General features: G+C 49.4%; 1 protein-coding gene across 1 annotated transcript; it reads right to left on the bottom strand.

Moving 5' to 3' along the window:
• Nucleotides 1-5,080: 5,080 nt before the first annotated feature.
• LOC100758024 (zinc finger protein GLI4) lies at nucleotides 5,081-12,637 on the bottom strand. Its single transcript, XM_027403880.2, has 4 exons — nucleotides 12,506-12,637; nucleotides 11,250-11,389; nucleotides 9,139-9,234; nucleotides 5,081-8,513 (listed from the first exon to the last, which is right to left on the bottom strand). Exons 2-4 carry the CDS (start codon nucleotides 11,371-11,373, stop codon nucleotides 7,579-7,581), a joined length of 1,155 nt encoding a protein of 384 aa, XP_027259681.1. The 5' UTR covers nucleotides 11,374-11,389; nucleotides 12,506-12,637; the 3' UTR covers nucleotides 5,081-7,578.
• Between the last annotated feature and the right edge of the window lie 287 nt (nucleotides 12,638-12,924).

Genomic DNA, 12,924 nt, shown 5'->3' with positions numbered 1-12,924 from the left:
CAGTTAATGTCTTTCTGCCTCAGTTTCCCAACCTTGTATTCTTCTATTCTTGTACTTCTTGTTTCTATGCCTTCCGGGGCCATTGTCTTTTTAGCACTCCTTCCCTGGGTGCCCCAGCAACTGTCTGCTCCTTTGACCCAGAGCCCTCCCTGGAGTTCTGTGCCCGACTCTATGAATTCCAGCGAAGACTCAGCTTCCCATGTCTGGCAGAATTCCAGAATTCCTGCTGGCCAGCACCACAGTATTAGCAACTAGCCCTACTCCCCGCCCCCCCCAAACACACCCCTGTCCTAGCTCTGGAGAGTCAGCACCCAACCCTAATCCAGATGCCCTTTATTTCTCTTATCTGAGTTTCGTAAGAATACAAAGGCCTATGCAAAACTTGGTTGGGGAAACTGGAAAGGCGTCCCTGAGCCTTCTTTTGCAGGGCCTACTTGAACCCACACTCACGACACAACGTCCTGCCCCCCTCCCCCAGGACTCCAGACCAGAGTGGGTGGTTGTTAGTGACCGCCACATCACATCGTGATGCTCTCACAATGGCTGGTATGTGCCAATAGCAGCCACAGTTACAGGACACAGAGAACATGGCTGTCCCACAGTTGCTCTGTGCCTTGCCCCCACACCTCCCCATCCCCAACTCCCAGGCTGCCCATTGCTTGTCAGAAGCACCCTCTGTCCCTCAGTGGCTGCAGTCTTCCCATGGTCGGAGGCTAGGCCTGCTGTCAAGGGCATTTATACCAGTAAGCTACCCAGGGCCCCTCTGCTTAGCCAGAGGGCTTCATCGCTGGGTATCAGTGGCCAGGGCTAGTCCAGTCAACTAGATAAAGGAAAGTTATATGTGGGAATTATACATGGCTGCTTGACTGGTTAGAACTTTGAAGTTTGGAGGAGTGTTGCAAATCTAGACTCGAATTTATATGCAGCCTCTTCATTGGGGGTGCCACGGGATGGAAAGGCAAATGCATAAGGGGCTAAGCAGGGGAGAGCATGCCATGTTCAGAAAGCACCAGAACCAGTTTTGTGAGGGAACACAATGACAGGCTCCTACACCAGGATGGAAGGCAGTCCACCTGGCCTTCAAGCATAGTTTGGAGAAGGTGGGTACCTCTGGGCAAGCTGTCTCTCTTCTACTCCACTCCCCAGGGGCTCCTTTCCATGGTATTCTGGCTGTAGGCAGACTTGGCCACTCCTTAGTTTTGTAAGACCCTTGAAAAGCGCAGGCTTCCAGGATCTTAGCCCAGGACCGAGGCCACCCCAATCACAGAATGGAGGCGAAAGTTTGATGCAAATTGCATGAGGCTTTATTGCAGTTTAACGAGCTAACCCCATGTTAGCTCGGGCCTTTGACCCACCCACCATGGCAGATGGCTAGTAAAGACAGTTCGAAGCCGATCCGTACAGATCTTTATAGATCAGCATAAGGGGAGTGTCTAGGGGTATGCACAGGTTCAGGATTGTTGTGCCTCCAGGCTTGGAGGGCTTGCCCTGTGTTGATTGGTCAACTGGTTGTTATGGCTCATAGGCCCTCCCAGGGTGGTTGCTATGCTTTCTGCGTCATTGCTGTGCGCTTATCGGTAAAGCACACCCAGATTCATAAAGCATAGCACTACCAGCTAACTTCTGATTGGTTCCTTGTCACGAGGCAGGCACCTAACCTCTAGTGACTAAGACAAGGTCATAGAACACATGTTACTGTCATGGCTGCCGAAATGGAGAGCTGGTCCCTTCAGTTTCAGGGCCTAGCTCCAAGGACTCTCAGGCCAGGACCTTGTGTTATGGAGTTTGAGACCCCAGGAAAAGGTCACAGACTCCATCCAGATTATAATTAGTTTAATTTTATTGAACCTGCTAGCAGGACAGCAATCCCTGAGCCAAACTAGAGACTGCTGAGCCAAGGGGCCGAGGGAAGGTTTTAAAGAGAAAGCCCTAAGAAGACCTTGAGTGTCTACACAAACAAGCAGGGTGCAATTCTGCTCTACCAAGATTAGGTAGCCAGGGAGAACTCAAATTAGTCCTTAAATGGCTGCATATGCAGGTTATAGAAGCCAACAGCCATAGCATAACAAAGAGATGGTCACGGCTGTGCATTTCCAGGTGGGGGTCACTGAGTTGGGACCTTATCATTGGGAACTTATCCTCCAGGGACTGGAGTCAGAGACACATGGCTAGTGGGTACCAAGATGGATGCTTAAGCACAAAATGGAGTTTCTTTAGCCATCACAGTCCCTAATGGCTCCGTTAGCATGAGATGAGGAATTGAGATTTAGGTTCTCTGGTACAGTGTTTGACACTGATATTTACAAATGAGCATTAGAATGCAAGAAGCAGCAAGGCAGAGAAAACAAACACCAAGGTAAAATTGGGTGACCCTCAAGTAAGCTGATAAGTTTTGAATCCCCAGCTATTGGAAACCGCCCACTGATGTAATAAACCAATCAAGCCAAATTAATAAATCCAGGTTTAATCTGAGTAAAGCATTCCTGGGTGGCCCCAAGGGAAAAGGAAACCACAAGGAGGGGATGGGGGGCTTTTACTGCCCTCCAGGAGTGGAGCCACCAAAGGCGGGCTTTCTCAGGGGCAGAGTCTAGACTGAGGCAACTCCAGGGGAGGAGCCTGCTGCTTGGCATCATGAGGGCAGGGATTGGAATGGAACCTGAGCTGAAGATTCCAAGCATCAGCCATTCTATCAGATCCTAGCTCCCATCTTAAGTAACTCTGGTTTGGTTTGGTTTGGTTTCTCTGTGTAGCCCTAGCTGTCTTGAAGCTTGCTGTCTAGATCTGCCTGCCTCTGGCTCCTGAGTACTGGGCTTGAACACTCTATCCTCTGTCCGGAAGGCTGGATGTGTGTAGATTGGACCTCGGTGTTTTCAGCACAATGAGAAACGCTGAGTCTATACTTAAAAAACAACCAAAGGACATTTAAAAAATTGAGCTTGTTACTATGATGACAGTAGTCAGTGCTTACCAGAGCTAGATTAATACTTTATCAGACTCTACTGATTAATGTTAAAACTGCTGAACTCCCGAGTGAAAAGTTTCTACACCCCAATAAGCTGTAACAGATTTACATTTTGGTGTTATAGTAAAAGGCTGAAAGACCCCCAGACCCCTAAAGGCCTCAGGATCCCGAGGAGCCCCCGAGACTCAGAAACCAGACCAAGAGCTGCAAAAGCAAGAGGGTTTATTGAACGAATGCACATTTGGGTGTCAGCAATATCGGGAAAGCTGCACACCCCAGCAAGGGTTACAGGCTCCTTATATAGGAAAAAAACGCAGATCAGCATACAGGCAAGGGGCACAAAGTGATTGATTACAAAGTATGATCTCATGTTAGAGTGGTCACCCAGGTGTAACCTGCTTTTCTACAAAGGAAAAAACCACAGAATGTACCCTGGAAAGCCCTTGATTGTCTTTTGGCCAGCCAGGTGTGACCCAAAGAGGGTTGTCTTGGCGATCGCCCCCATGTAAACCATAGGATGTGCCTGGGGTTCGGCCAACTTCCTTGAAATGGGCCAGGGCCTGTGGAAACTTTTTCTCTCTGTGAACTAAAATCTTTCAAAACTTTTTCTCTCAGCAAACTAAAATCTTTCAAGGCTATGGCTTTAGGTTAAAAGGCATGAACATTTTTAGAAGGCAATCAGGGGAAATTTAAAACTCTGAATCTCTGAAGTTACATCTTAGTATAAAAATGGCATATAGCAAACAAGAAAGGAATCTGAAACTTTTAATTTTTAGACTTTTACAATTTGCATTTGCATCCCTTAAATCACTTCCTCAGACCTCAAAATTTAAGCTTCCATACCCTTAGACCGTTTCATCCCTTACATTAATCTCTTAGACCCTCACAGTTTATTTAAACTTTCTTTTTCTTTTTGGTTTTTCAAGACAGGGTTTCTCTGTGTAACTTTGTAGACCTCGAATTCACAGAATTTGGCCTCGAATTCACAGAAATTGACTTATAAAACATTTTAAATGCTATATTTAGCAGATCTCTGAGGAGCTTGAGGTCATCATCTAGTATATTCAGTATACCTGATTTTTTTTTTAGCTACTTACTTTAGGCTTAACCTTGAAAACATATACAGAAGATTGAAAAACTGTCTCTGTAAATGAATTACATTTGCAGTTAGCATGACTACAAGTAGAGTTTTGAGCACATTGAAAAATTTGATCATTTATAAGGTGACTGACCAGTAACTTTCATGTCTTAATTCAACAGTTTACAAGTTAGCAGTATTTTACAAGATTTTATAGTTTTATCCTTGTTAAATTTTAGCCTTAAAATTTTGAATTGAAGATTTAATTGAAAATTCTTTAGAATCAAAATAAAACTTTAAACCATAAATACAGTCCACAGAGAGACTGGAAGTCTTACTTTTCCTTTTTTGTCTTTTTATATCACATTTTTTTGTATGACTCAATTTATCCAAACAGCCAAAAGCTTAACAAAGTTAGCAAAGACAAGGAGGCTAGGCATAGATTAACCTGAGTAGACCTTTTATAACCTTAGGAATTTAAAAATATTAATCATTGAGTAATTTTTTTGCTTGGAATCTTACATGCTCCACCCACCCCCGAAAAGGTCTTTTCAGGCCATGAGAGAAAGAACGTTTATATCTTATCAAAAGCTCTGACTATCCATCCATGACCTTGAATGGAGGTTCTTTTTTTTTTTTTTTTTTTCTTTTTTGGTAACAAGAACCAAGAAAAGGGGAAGAAGGTAGAAGTAAGAGCTAGACATCTGTAATTACATTTAGTCATCCCAATTCTTATATAATCTTTTTTATTAAAAATTTTAAATGAAACCTAACAATAACAAATAAATACCATTTATTTTAAGAATTTTTCCTAAGGGGGTGTTAGACAATACCCAACATATTTAACAGCTTTTCCATTGCTTCATAGGTGGGCCCCATCCTTAATCTTAGTTTTTAGTCTATATATAGCTTTCCGAGCAAACCTAGAGGCCTCATGCAATTTAGGACCTAATTGCATACAATTAGGAGGGAGTAGTGATTGGATGCTCAGGTGAGGGTCCAATGACCTGGTCTTTTTTCCTTTTTGAAGAAATATTAACTTTTTTTTTTTTTTTTGACAGGGTTTCTCTGTGTAGCCCTGGCTGTCCTGGAACTCCCTCTGTAGACCAGACCCAGTATTGGGATTAAAGGATTGCACCACCAACCACACCTTTAATATTAAGTTTTAACTAGTCCAGCTCTGAGCTGGGGGGGGGGTGGTGGTGCATGCCTTTAATCCCAGCACTGGGGTTGGGGGGCAGAGGCAGGTGGATCTCTGTGATTTTGAGCTAGCCTGGTCTACAAGAGCTAGTTCCAGGAAAGCCTCCAAAGCCACAGAGAAACTGTCTTGAAAACTCCCCCAAAAGGAGGCATCTGTGGAGTTACTAGTGAGAGGTTTTAGACAGAAGGTTTGATTTGACTTTATAACCAGTGTGTGTGTGTCTACAGATGGAGGCAGACAACCTGAAAAGCTTCATAAGTATCTTTTCATAAAGTCATCAGGTTGCAGAATAGTTTAAGTATCTGTAACCTAGAAGCCTTTAAATAGAAAACTATAAAAACAGAAAATGGTGGCATCAGGTTGCTTTTGTTTTCTTTATAGATTTTTAACCATATCGAATAAGCTTACAAATCTTAAGGCACAGAAAGTTTATATAACAGTCTTATAAATCTTATATTTTATAGTCTTATAAACCTATATTTTAGCAAAAGCCTGAGAGAGTTAAGTAAAAGCAAGAAAAGGAGAGTGAGACAAGCAGAAGTAATCCCTCTTGGAATAGTCACTTTTTAGCTGTTTTAAACACCAAGTGTCTTCTCCTGGATGTTTGTTTTTCCTTTCCCTGCCACAGGCAGGAGACCTGTGTGTCCCAAGACAGAGATTTTGGAGAAAACTTTTAAAGGGGCATGCTTGGGTCAGTCGAGGAGGGCCATAACCCAACTCCAGAGTCAGTTTTTTAATAAAGTAGAACAGCAGGAAACAATACTTCAATATTATCCATACCCCAAAGACACCTGAATCTCTGCAAAATTGAATCCAGTGTGACCAGTACGAACAGAGAACAAAGACAGCTCAGAGATAAGACATTCTGGGTGTGGGCTACTGGCACAGCAGGCAGCAGGTGGCAGGATAGGGGCTTATGGTGCCTGTAGGAGCTGCACTGTGCATGGGGGGTGGGCATGGCCGAGAGAGGAGGTGGCAGGACTCCATGCTCAGAGACAGGAGCCAGCTAGAGATAGAGCAAGCAGGAAAACAAAGACCCTTCAGAAACAGAGCCAAGGGAAAAGGATGGAAGACAGGAGGGCGTGGGGAAAAGAATAGCAAACAAGGCATAGAGAAGTGCCTGGTGAACCTGAGGGACTTAGAGAGCAGGCAGTTCCTGGGGCGACATGAAGAAAGGCAAGTGGTTAGCCAAGGGGAGGGGCAATGAAGCCGAGCAAGAGACAGAGCCAAGCCCCTGAATGGAGCTGGGAAAGAGCTCCAGAAGGAAGAACCTGTGTGGAGGGAGAACACATCTTCGAGGGTCAGTTTCCCATGTCTGCAACAAAACTCATAGCACACCAGGAAACACAGAGCCACCAAACAACATCACAAGACATGACTTCCAAGCAGTCAGTGGAAACTAGAGAAACAGACATGTGGTGGCCATCTTCATTCAGGACCAGGACCAGGGGTACAGGATGACATCTCCCATTCTGTCCCTGGAGACTGGGTCCATGATTATGTCTGATCTCCCCTATGTCTCCCCAGACGTCGGATCTTCCAGAACAGAACAACTCACTAATCGGTCTGGGTTTCCAATGTGTGTTGGCTGGCAATTTTCACTTTTTTTGTTTACAAACTTTCAGTGGTCACAGTCTCAGTTTCCCCTAGGCCTCCAAGTCCACAATGTACTTACCCCACCTAGGGTCTGTCCCAACTAGAGACTCTAGTTTGTGGCAGCCTTGGTCCCTGGCTCTCCAGGCTTTGGCCTACCTAAAACCCCCAGCCCTGAGTCTGGGGTATCCCAGGGATCCTGGATGAGCCACCAAATGTTATGGAGTTCAAGACCCCCCTGACCCAGGAAAAGACCACAGACTGAGTCCAGATTATAACGAGTTACATTTAATAAACCTGCTAGCAGACAGCAATCTCTGAGCCAAACTAGAGACTGCTGTGCGAAGGGAAGAGGGAAGGATTTTTAAAGGCAAAACCCCTAAGAAGTCCTTGAGTAGCTGCACAAACAAGCCACGTGCTGTTCTGCTCTGCCAAGATTATGTAGCCAAGGAGAACTCAAAATAGTCCTTGAATGGCTGCATATGCAGGTTACAGAAGCCAACAGTCATAGCTTAACAAGGAGATGGGCATGGCTGTGCATTTCCGGGTGGGGGGATCACTGAGTTATTGGGAACTTATCCTCCAGGGACTGGAGTCAGAGACAAATAGCTAGTGGGTACCAAGATGGATGGTTAGCACGAAACAGTTTCTTTAACCATCATACTTGGACATGGGCCATGTCCTGCCATGAACCTGTAAACCGTCTGCATGCCACCCGGGAGTAGCCAGGTTCACCCACACAATTTATTGGGGTGTGCGCTCCTCGCGGTAATGCACCCGCTGGTGCTGGATGAGCTGAGAGCTCTGGCCAAAGGCCTTGCCGCAGGTGCCACAGGCGAAGGGCTTCTCACCCGTGTGAGTCCTTAGGTGGCGGAAGAAGTGTGATCTGCCTCGGAAGGCCTTGCCGCAATCTTCGCACTTGTAGGGCTTCTCACCCGTGTGAATGCGCTGGTGTTCGATGAGCACGGAGCTCCAGATGAAGGCCTTGCCGCACTGGCTGCAGACATACGGCTTCTCCCCCGTGTGCAGCCGCTGGTGGCGCACCAGGTTGGAGCTCTGGCTGAAGGCATGACCGCACTCGCCACACTTGTAAGGTTTCTCGCCATTGTGGATGCGCAGGTGCTGTGTGAAGTGTGAGCTGTGGCTGAAGGCCTGGCCACACTGGCCGCACTCATAGGGCTTCTCGCCCGTGTGGATGCGCTGGTGCTGCATTGAGCCCCACCAACTGCCGAAGCGCTTGCCGCACTCGTGACAGGCGTAAGGCTTCTCCCCCGTGTGGATGCGCTGGTGCTTCAGTAGCAGAGAGTTATACTTGAAGCTCTTACCACAGGCTTCGCAGCGGTGTGGCTTGGTGCCCTGTTGGCCGGTTTGTTGGCAGCTGTGACCCAAATTACTGCCCCGCTCAGCAGCCTTCTTGGCGCTGTCCTCAGTCCCTTGGGCTCCCTGTGGCAAGAGTCCCATGTGCCAAGTGTCCCTCTTCTGAGAGCAGGGCATGGTCCCTGGAGATAGGCCTGCTGGATGCTCCAAGGTACATTCTTGGCCAAAGCTGTCTCCACACTTAGAGATGCTGGGAAGACTCTTCAAGAGGCCCCTCGGTGGCCTTCCATCTGAGGCCAGCCCACCTTCAGGACTGTGGGAATTGAGAGAAGTTGGAGTCTTCTTGGGCTCCCACTCAGAGTCTGAAAGGAGAAATGGCAGATGGCTCCCAGCCTCGTGTGTGTGTGTGTGTGTGTGTGTGTGTGTGTGTGTGTGTGTGTGTGTGTGTGTGTGTGTGTGTGGTGGGGGATGGGAGTGGGCCAGAAGACTTAGATGGTGTCAGGAGCAGCTGCCCCCTCCCACACCAGATGGAGGCCCTGAGCCTGGCCAGGAGCCTCACTGGTGGTTCACTGGACCTGTGATGCCTCTCTTATCTGGGAGAAGGTTGCTATTAAGGGCTAGCAAGGACCTGGAACTTAGCTCTCAAAAGTATCCCTTTAGGCTGAGATGGCTGGGAAGACACTCATCGTAGCCCACTAATGTCAGGTGACAAAGGTGCCTGAGGCCTGCTCTGCCAAAGGGATGGGATCTGGATGATCCTAGGAGTCACCGTTCCCTATGGAACCGACCCACAGTTCCACAGGGGCTGGCATGGCCTCAGCACCATGCCCACCTAGCCTCGTGGGTAGACAGAACTGGCAGCTAGGCTTAAGCAGAGTCCCAGGAAGGATGGCCCTGGCTCTCAGCAGATCCAGTGAAGTGCTGAGTGTTAGCTCCAGTTGGGGGCTCCCAAGGCTGCCTAGAATGGGACAGGGGCTGCTCACTCACCAGGCCAGGTGTCTCTGCTGACCTTCACTTCCTCTGTGTCTTGGAGGTCCAGGTCTGCTGCCTGGGAAGGCATCTCAGGACTGGAACTGGGGGAGCCTGGAAGTAGGGGACCAAGGCTCATGCCCTACCCTCCAGAGGGCAGTGTCCCTGACCCTTCCCTCTTTCCTGAACTTAGAGTAGGACTCCAAGGCTCTGGGGCCAAGACCCTCACACACAGTATACCCCTCACCTACCCACCATCGCCTTACGCCCCAAAAGAGAAGATCAGGCCAATGTGGTATCAACGCCCTGCTTCCTCATTGAGGGAGCCCTGCTGAGGGCCTGGCGTTGGGAACTCCATTTCCCCTGAGTTCCTTAGGCAGGGACAAGCTGCCCAGACAGCTCCTGTGCTCATCCCAAGCTGGCTGATGTCCTGGCTGACTCTGGTCTGCCTTTCTTCCCACCTATCAGTGCTCACTGCACTCAGCCCCACAGCTGCCCCAAGGCCCCATCTTCTCAGTTCTCAGCACCATAAGACAGCCATGGCTCCTGATCTGTGCCAGAAAGATCAGAGAGGTCCCAGAAGGACTGCTTTATCCCCTACAGCCTCACCAGGTCTCCTGCTCGGAGGTTAGCCAGGGTGGACTGTGGCTAGGAGCCTTTCCTATAGGACCCTGACATAGGGACCCTTGGGTATCCTTTCCTTATGCTTTCCCTGTTCTTCTCACCTCACATTACTCCTAAAGGAAAGGAACCCTGAAATGACTGTGCAAACGTGACTCTACAGGTTGCTGGGACCTGGATGGACCTCTTTGGGAGCCCAAGGTTCCCAGAAGTCCTGGCAGGAGAACTGCCGATAGGTTTCAGAACACTGGGGTCTTCTGTGGTAAGGAATCTGGAATGCGCCTAGAGGGGTATTACCAGAGACTCAGGAGACTGAGGCAGGGAGGCCTCAAGTTTAAGGCTAGCCTGGGCAATACTATGAGATCCCCTACTTCAACAGAAATGGAAACCGTGGGCCTTCAAGCACATCTGAAGCAGCAGCAGAACTGAGCTTGGGCTCTGAGAAAGCCCTGCCCTTGCTGGTAGCTAGGAAGCAGGAATAGATGTCACCTATTCCCTGTATATCTGTGAAAGGGGTGATGGCCACACCCTCACCTACCTGCAGACCCTCAGGGCCTTCCCAAGCTCCACTATGACTTGGTATAAAAATCTCTTCCACCAACAACCATACCTTAGCCCCAAGACCACTTTTGCCCCTTTGTGTCCCTGTTGTTCACAGGCCCACCAGGAACAGCACAGTGCTGTAAGGCCCTGTCCAAGACTTGTTCTAGGGGCAAGCAGAAGGGTCCTGGAGCCAGGCAGCAAACAGGATAGGGCTTGGGGCTCCTGTCTGGTCTTGGGTTGACCACTGTGGATCCTAGGGAAGTGAGATCTCTGTCCTTATCTGTGAGTGTTCATCTATAAGCTGGACTTTAGCATCTCCTGAGAGAGCCTGGCACAGAGCACAGCTGCCCTCCATAAACCTCAGGTTCTCTGCATCAGCCACCAGAATTCTAGACATGCAGGGAGAGCTGGTCCCCATGTGGGATCTTGTCCTCACTGGCACTACCTCATGAGAGCAGTGAGGCTTCCTGCTTCCTATGGGCCTCAGGGATGAACCCTCTGGACTGCATGACAGCTGAGATCTGAAGTGTGCTCAATGGGATGGCAGGGCCAGGACCCCTTATACTTTGGCCAGTTGACTGATGAGGCCAAACCTATCGGAGTGAAGCAAGGCTGGCAGCTCTAACCCTGCAAGTCATGAGGCAAGCAGACCCAAATTAGCCAGGCAACAGTGCTTGCTGCCTCTTCCTGGATTGGGACAAAGTGTCAGAGATCTCATCTTCCTAGAACAGGGCCCATTCTGAGGACATTTTCAAGAAACATCCAGGGAGCTGTTCCCCAGGGAATTAAGAGCATGGCCTCAACCATGGCTGCCTTCCATAACTGCCTCAGGGCTTTTTCCGGAGGCCCCAGTGCTGAATGAGCTACCCAAGTGCCCCCTCCCTTCCTCAGTTGGCCAAGACAGCTCAGACCAGATTCATGGGGTAGAGGAGGGGCATAGGGACATAGTAGTGTGGAGCAAATACCGTGAGGGTGCCCATGGAGGTGCAGCTGTGCCACATGGTGATGGTCCCCAGCTGGCCCTGGTGATGAGAGACTGCTGGGTGACAAGCCAGGAGTGGACTCCTCAGTGTCCTCTAAGGTTGCCATCTCAAGGAGTGTGCACCTGAGACCCAAGGAAAATGAAAACCAAGGTAGATAAGGGAATGGAGAATGTTGTTGAAGAGCACCATGCCAGCTTCCGAGCAACCCTAGGTGAAGCTTAGCTTTTCTACTTAGCAAGAGAAGGTTGCCAAGAAAAGGCAGGTGAAGTCTTGGGGAGTTGCAGGGTCCATGGTACAAGGGGCCTGCATACTTATTCAGTGCAAAGCCCTCATCTGTCCTGCAGCACCACCAGCAAGGCAGAGTGGCCCCACAGCTCTTCTCAATAGAGCATCCTAAATGTTCTTCCCAACATAGCCTGCAGAGAAGAGCATGTGTGTGCTTCCAGAGAACGCTCCTGCACCACAGCTAGGGCTCTGGCTCTGTGAGTGTGAGGCACGAGAACTCTAAATCTAATTTTTAAAGGGGCGACTTCATGAAAATAAGGGATGCATTTCCAGAGGGAAAACTTTTCCTCAGATTCCAAAGATTCTGAGGCTGCAATCCCCAAGCCCAGGTTTCCCACAGAACCATCCACAAATGTATATATGTGAGTATGTTTGTCAAAGGCACTTTCCAGGCTGGCGATGAGGCTCGGTTGGTTGAATACTTGTTTAGCACGCCTGAAGCCCAGAGCCTTATGATCAATCCCCAGCACCACAAAAACCGGGTGTGGAGGAGGAGCATGCCTCTAATTCCAACACTTGGGAGGTGAAGGCAACAGAAACAAGAAGTTCGAGGGCATTCTTGGGTACACAGCAAGTTCGAGGCCAGCCTGAGCTACATGACTCGAGAAAATTTTTAAAAAAGGGGGAGAAGATTTTTCCTTAACTTGGTTTGCCATAAACGAAAGGAGCCCATAGAGAGGGACTGGTTTTCTTTCACAGTGATAAGGGCAGAAAGGATGACAGAGAACGCACATGGGGTGAGGAGCAGCAGCACCCGCCGGGGGAAGGTGAAGGCGCTGGGTGCAGGCGCGGGGCGGACGCCTTGGTGCCACCCTGCGGGGATCCCCAGGTTGAAACCACTCAAAGGCCCGGGGTCAGGGCTGACCGAAGTCTCCGCAGGGGAAGAAAGCAGACAACCCGGCAGAGGAACCGAAGGGTCCGGGTTGGACCCACTGGGAGGGGCGATCACTCACCTTGCAAGCGGGAGAAGACCGCCCGCGTGTCGGCCGGAAGTGCTCCGCCTCCAGGAGGCCCCGCCCACCCGGTTGCGGGACGCTCTGGACCCCGGAGGACCACGCCTCTGTGGCCTCTGGGCGCTCAACGCCTTGATGCAGCGTAGCTTCCCCACGGAGGGTCTCCGCCTTATGGTCCAACAAAGATCCGTCTGGAGAGTCTGTTTTCAAACCAGCCGAAAAGCCGGGCAGAGACCCTAGTCTCCTCGCTCGAGGCAGAGGCGTCAGAGCCCGGGTATTGGGCTGCGGAGGATGTCACAGCGTTATTGGAATTGGCCCCAACCAGGACCACACACGTTGCTACAGGCTACAGCTGACCTTACACTGTCTTGCAGACTTTGTCTGCGTCCTCATCTGGAGGGAGGAAGCTGCTGTCTGTC

The sequence above is a fragment of the Cricetulus griseus genome, chromosome 2, assembly GCF_003668045.3.
Source record: "Cricetulus griseus strain 17A/GY chromosome 2, alternate assembly CriGri-PICRH-1.0, whole genome shotgun sequence".
Taxonomy (NCBI): domain Eukaryota; kingdom Metazoa; phylum Chordata; class Mammalia; order Rodentia; family Cricetidae; genus Cricetulus; species Cricetulus griseus.
The sequence above is the reverse complement of the archived record's forward strand: the minus strand, read 5'-3'. Positions and strand labels throughout refer to the sequence as shown.

Coding starts and splice junctions, on each gene's coding strand:
- LOC100758024 (XM_027403880.2), bottom strand. CDS start 11,373: ATGGCAACCTTAGAGGACACTGAGGAGTCCACTCCTGGCTTGTCACCC. Junction 9,235..11,249: donor CCTCCATGGGCACCCTCACG/GTATTTGCTCCA, acceptor CCCTACTTCCAG/GCTCCCCCAGTTCCAGTCCT. Junction 8,514..9,138: donor CAGCAGAGACACCTGGCCTG/GTGAGTGAGCAG, acceptor TTCTCCTTTCAG/ACTCTGAGTGGGAGCCCAAG.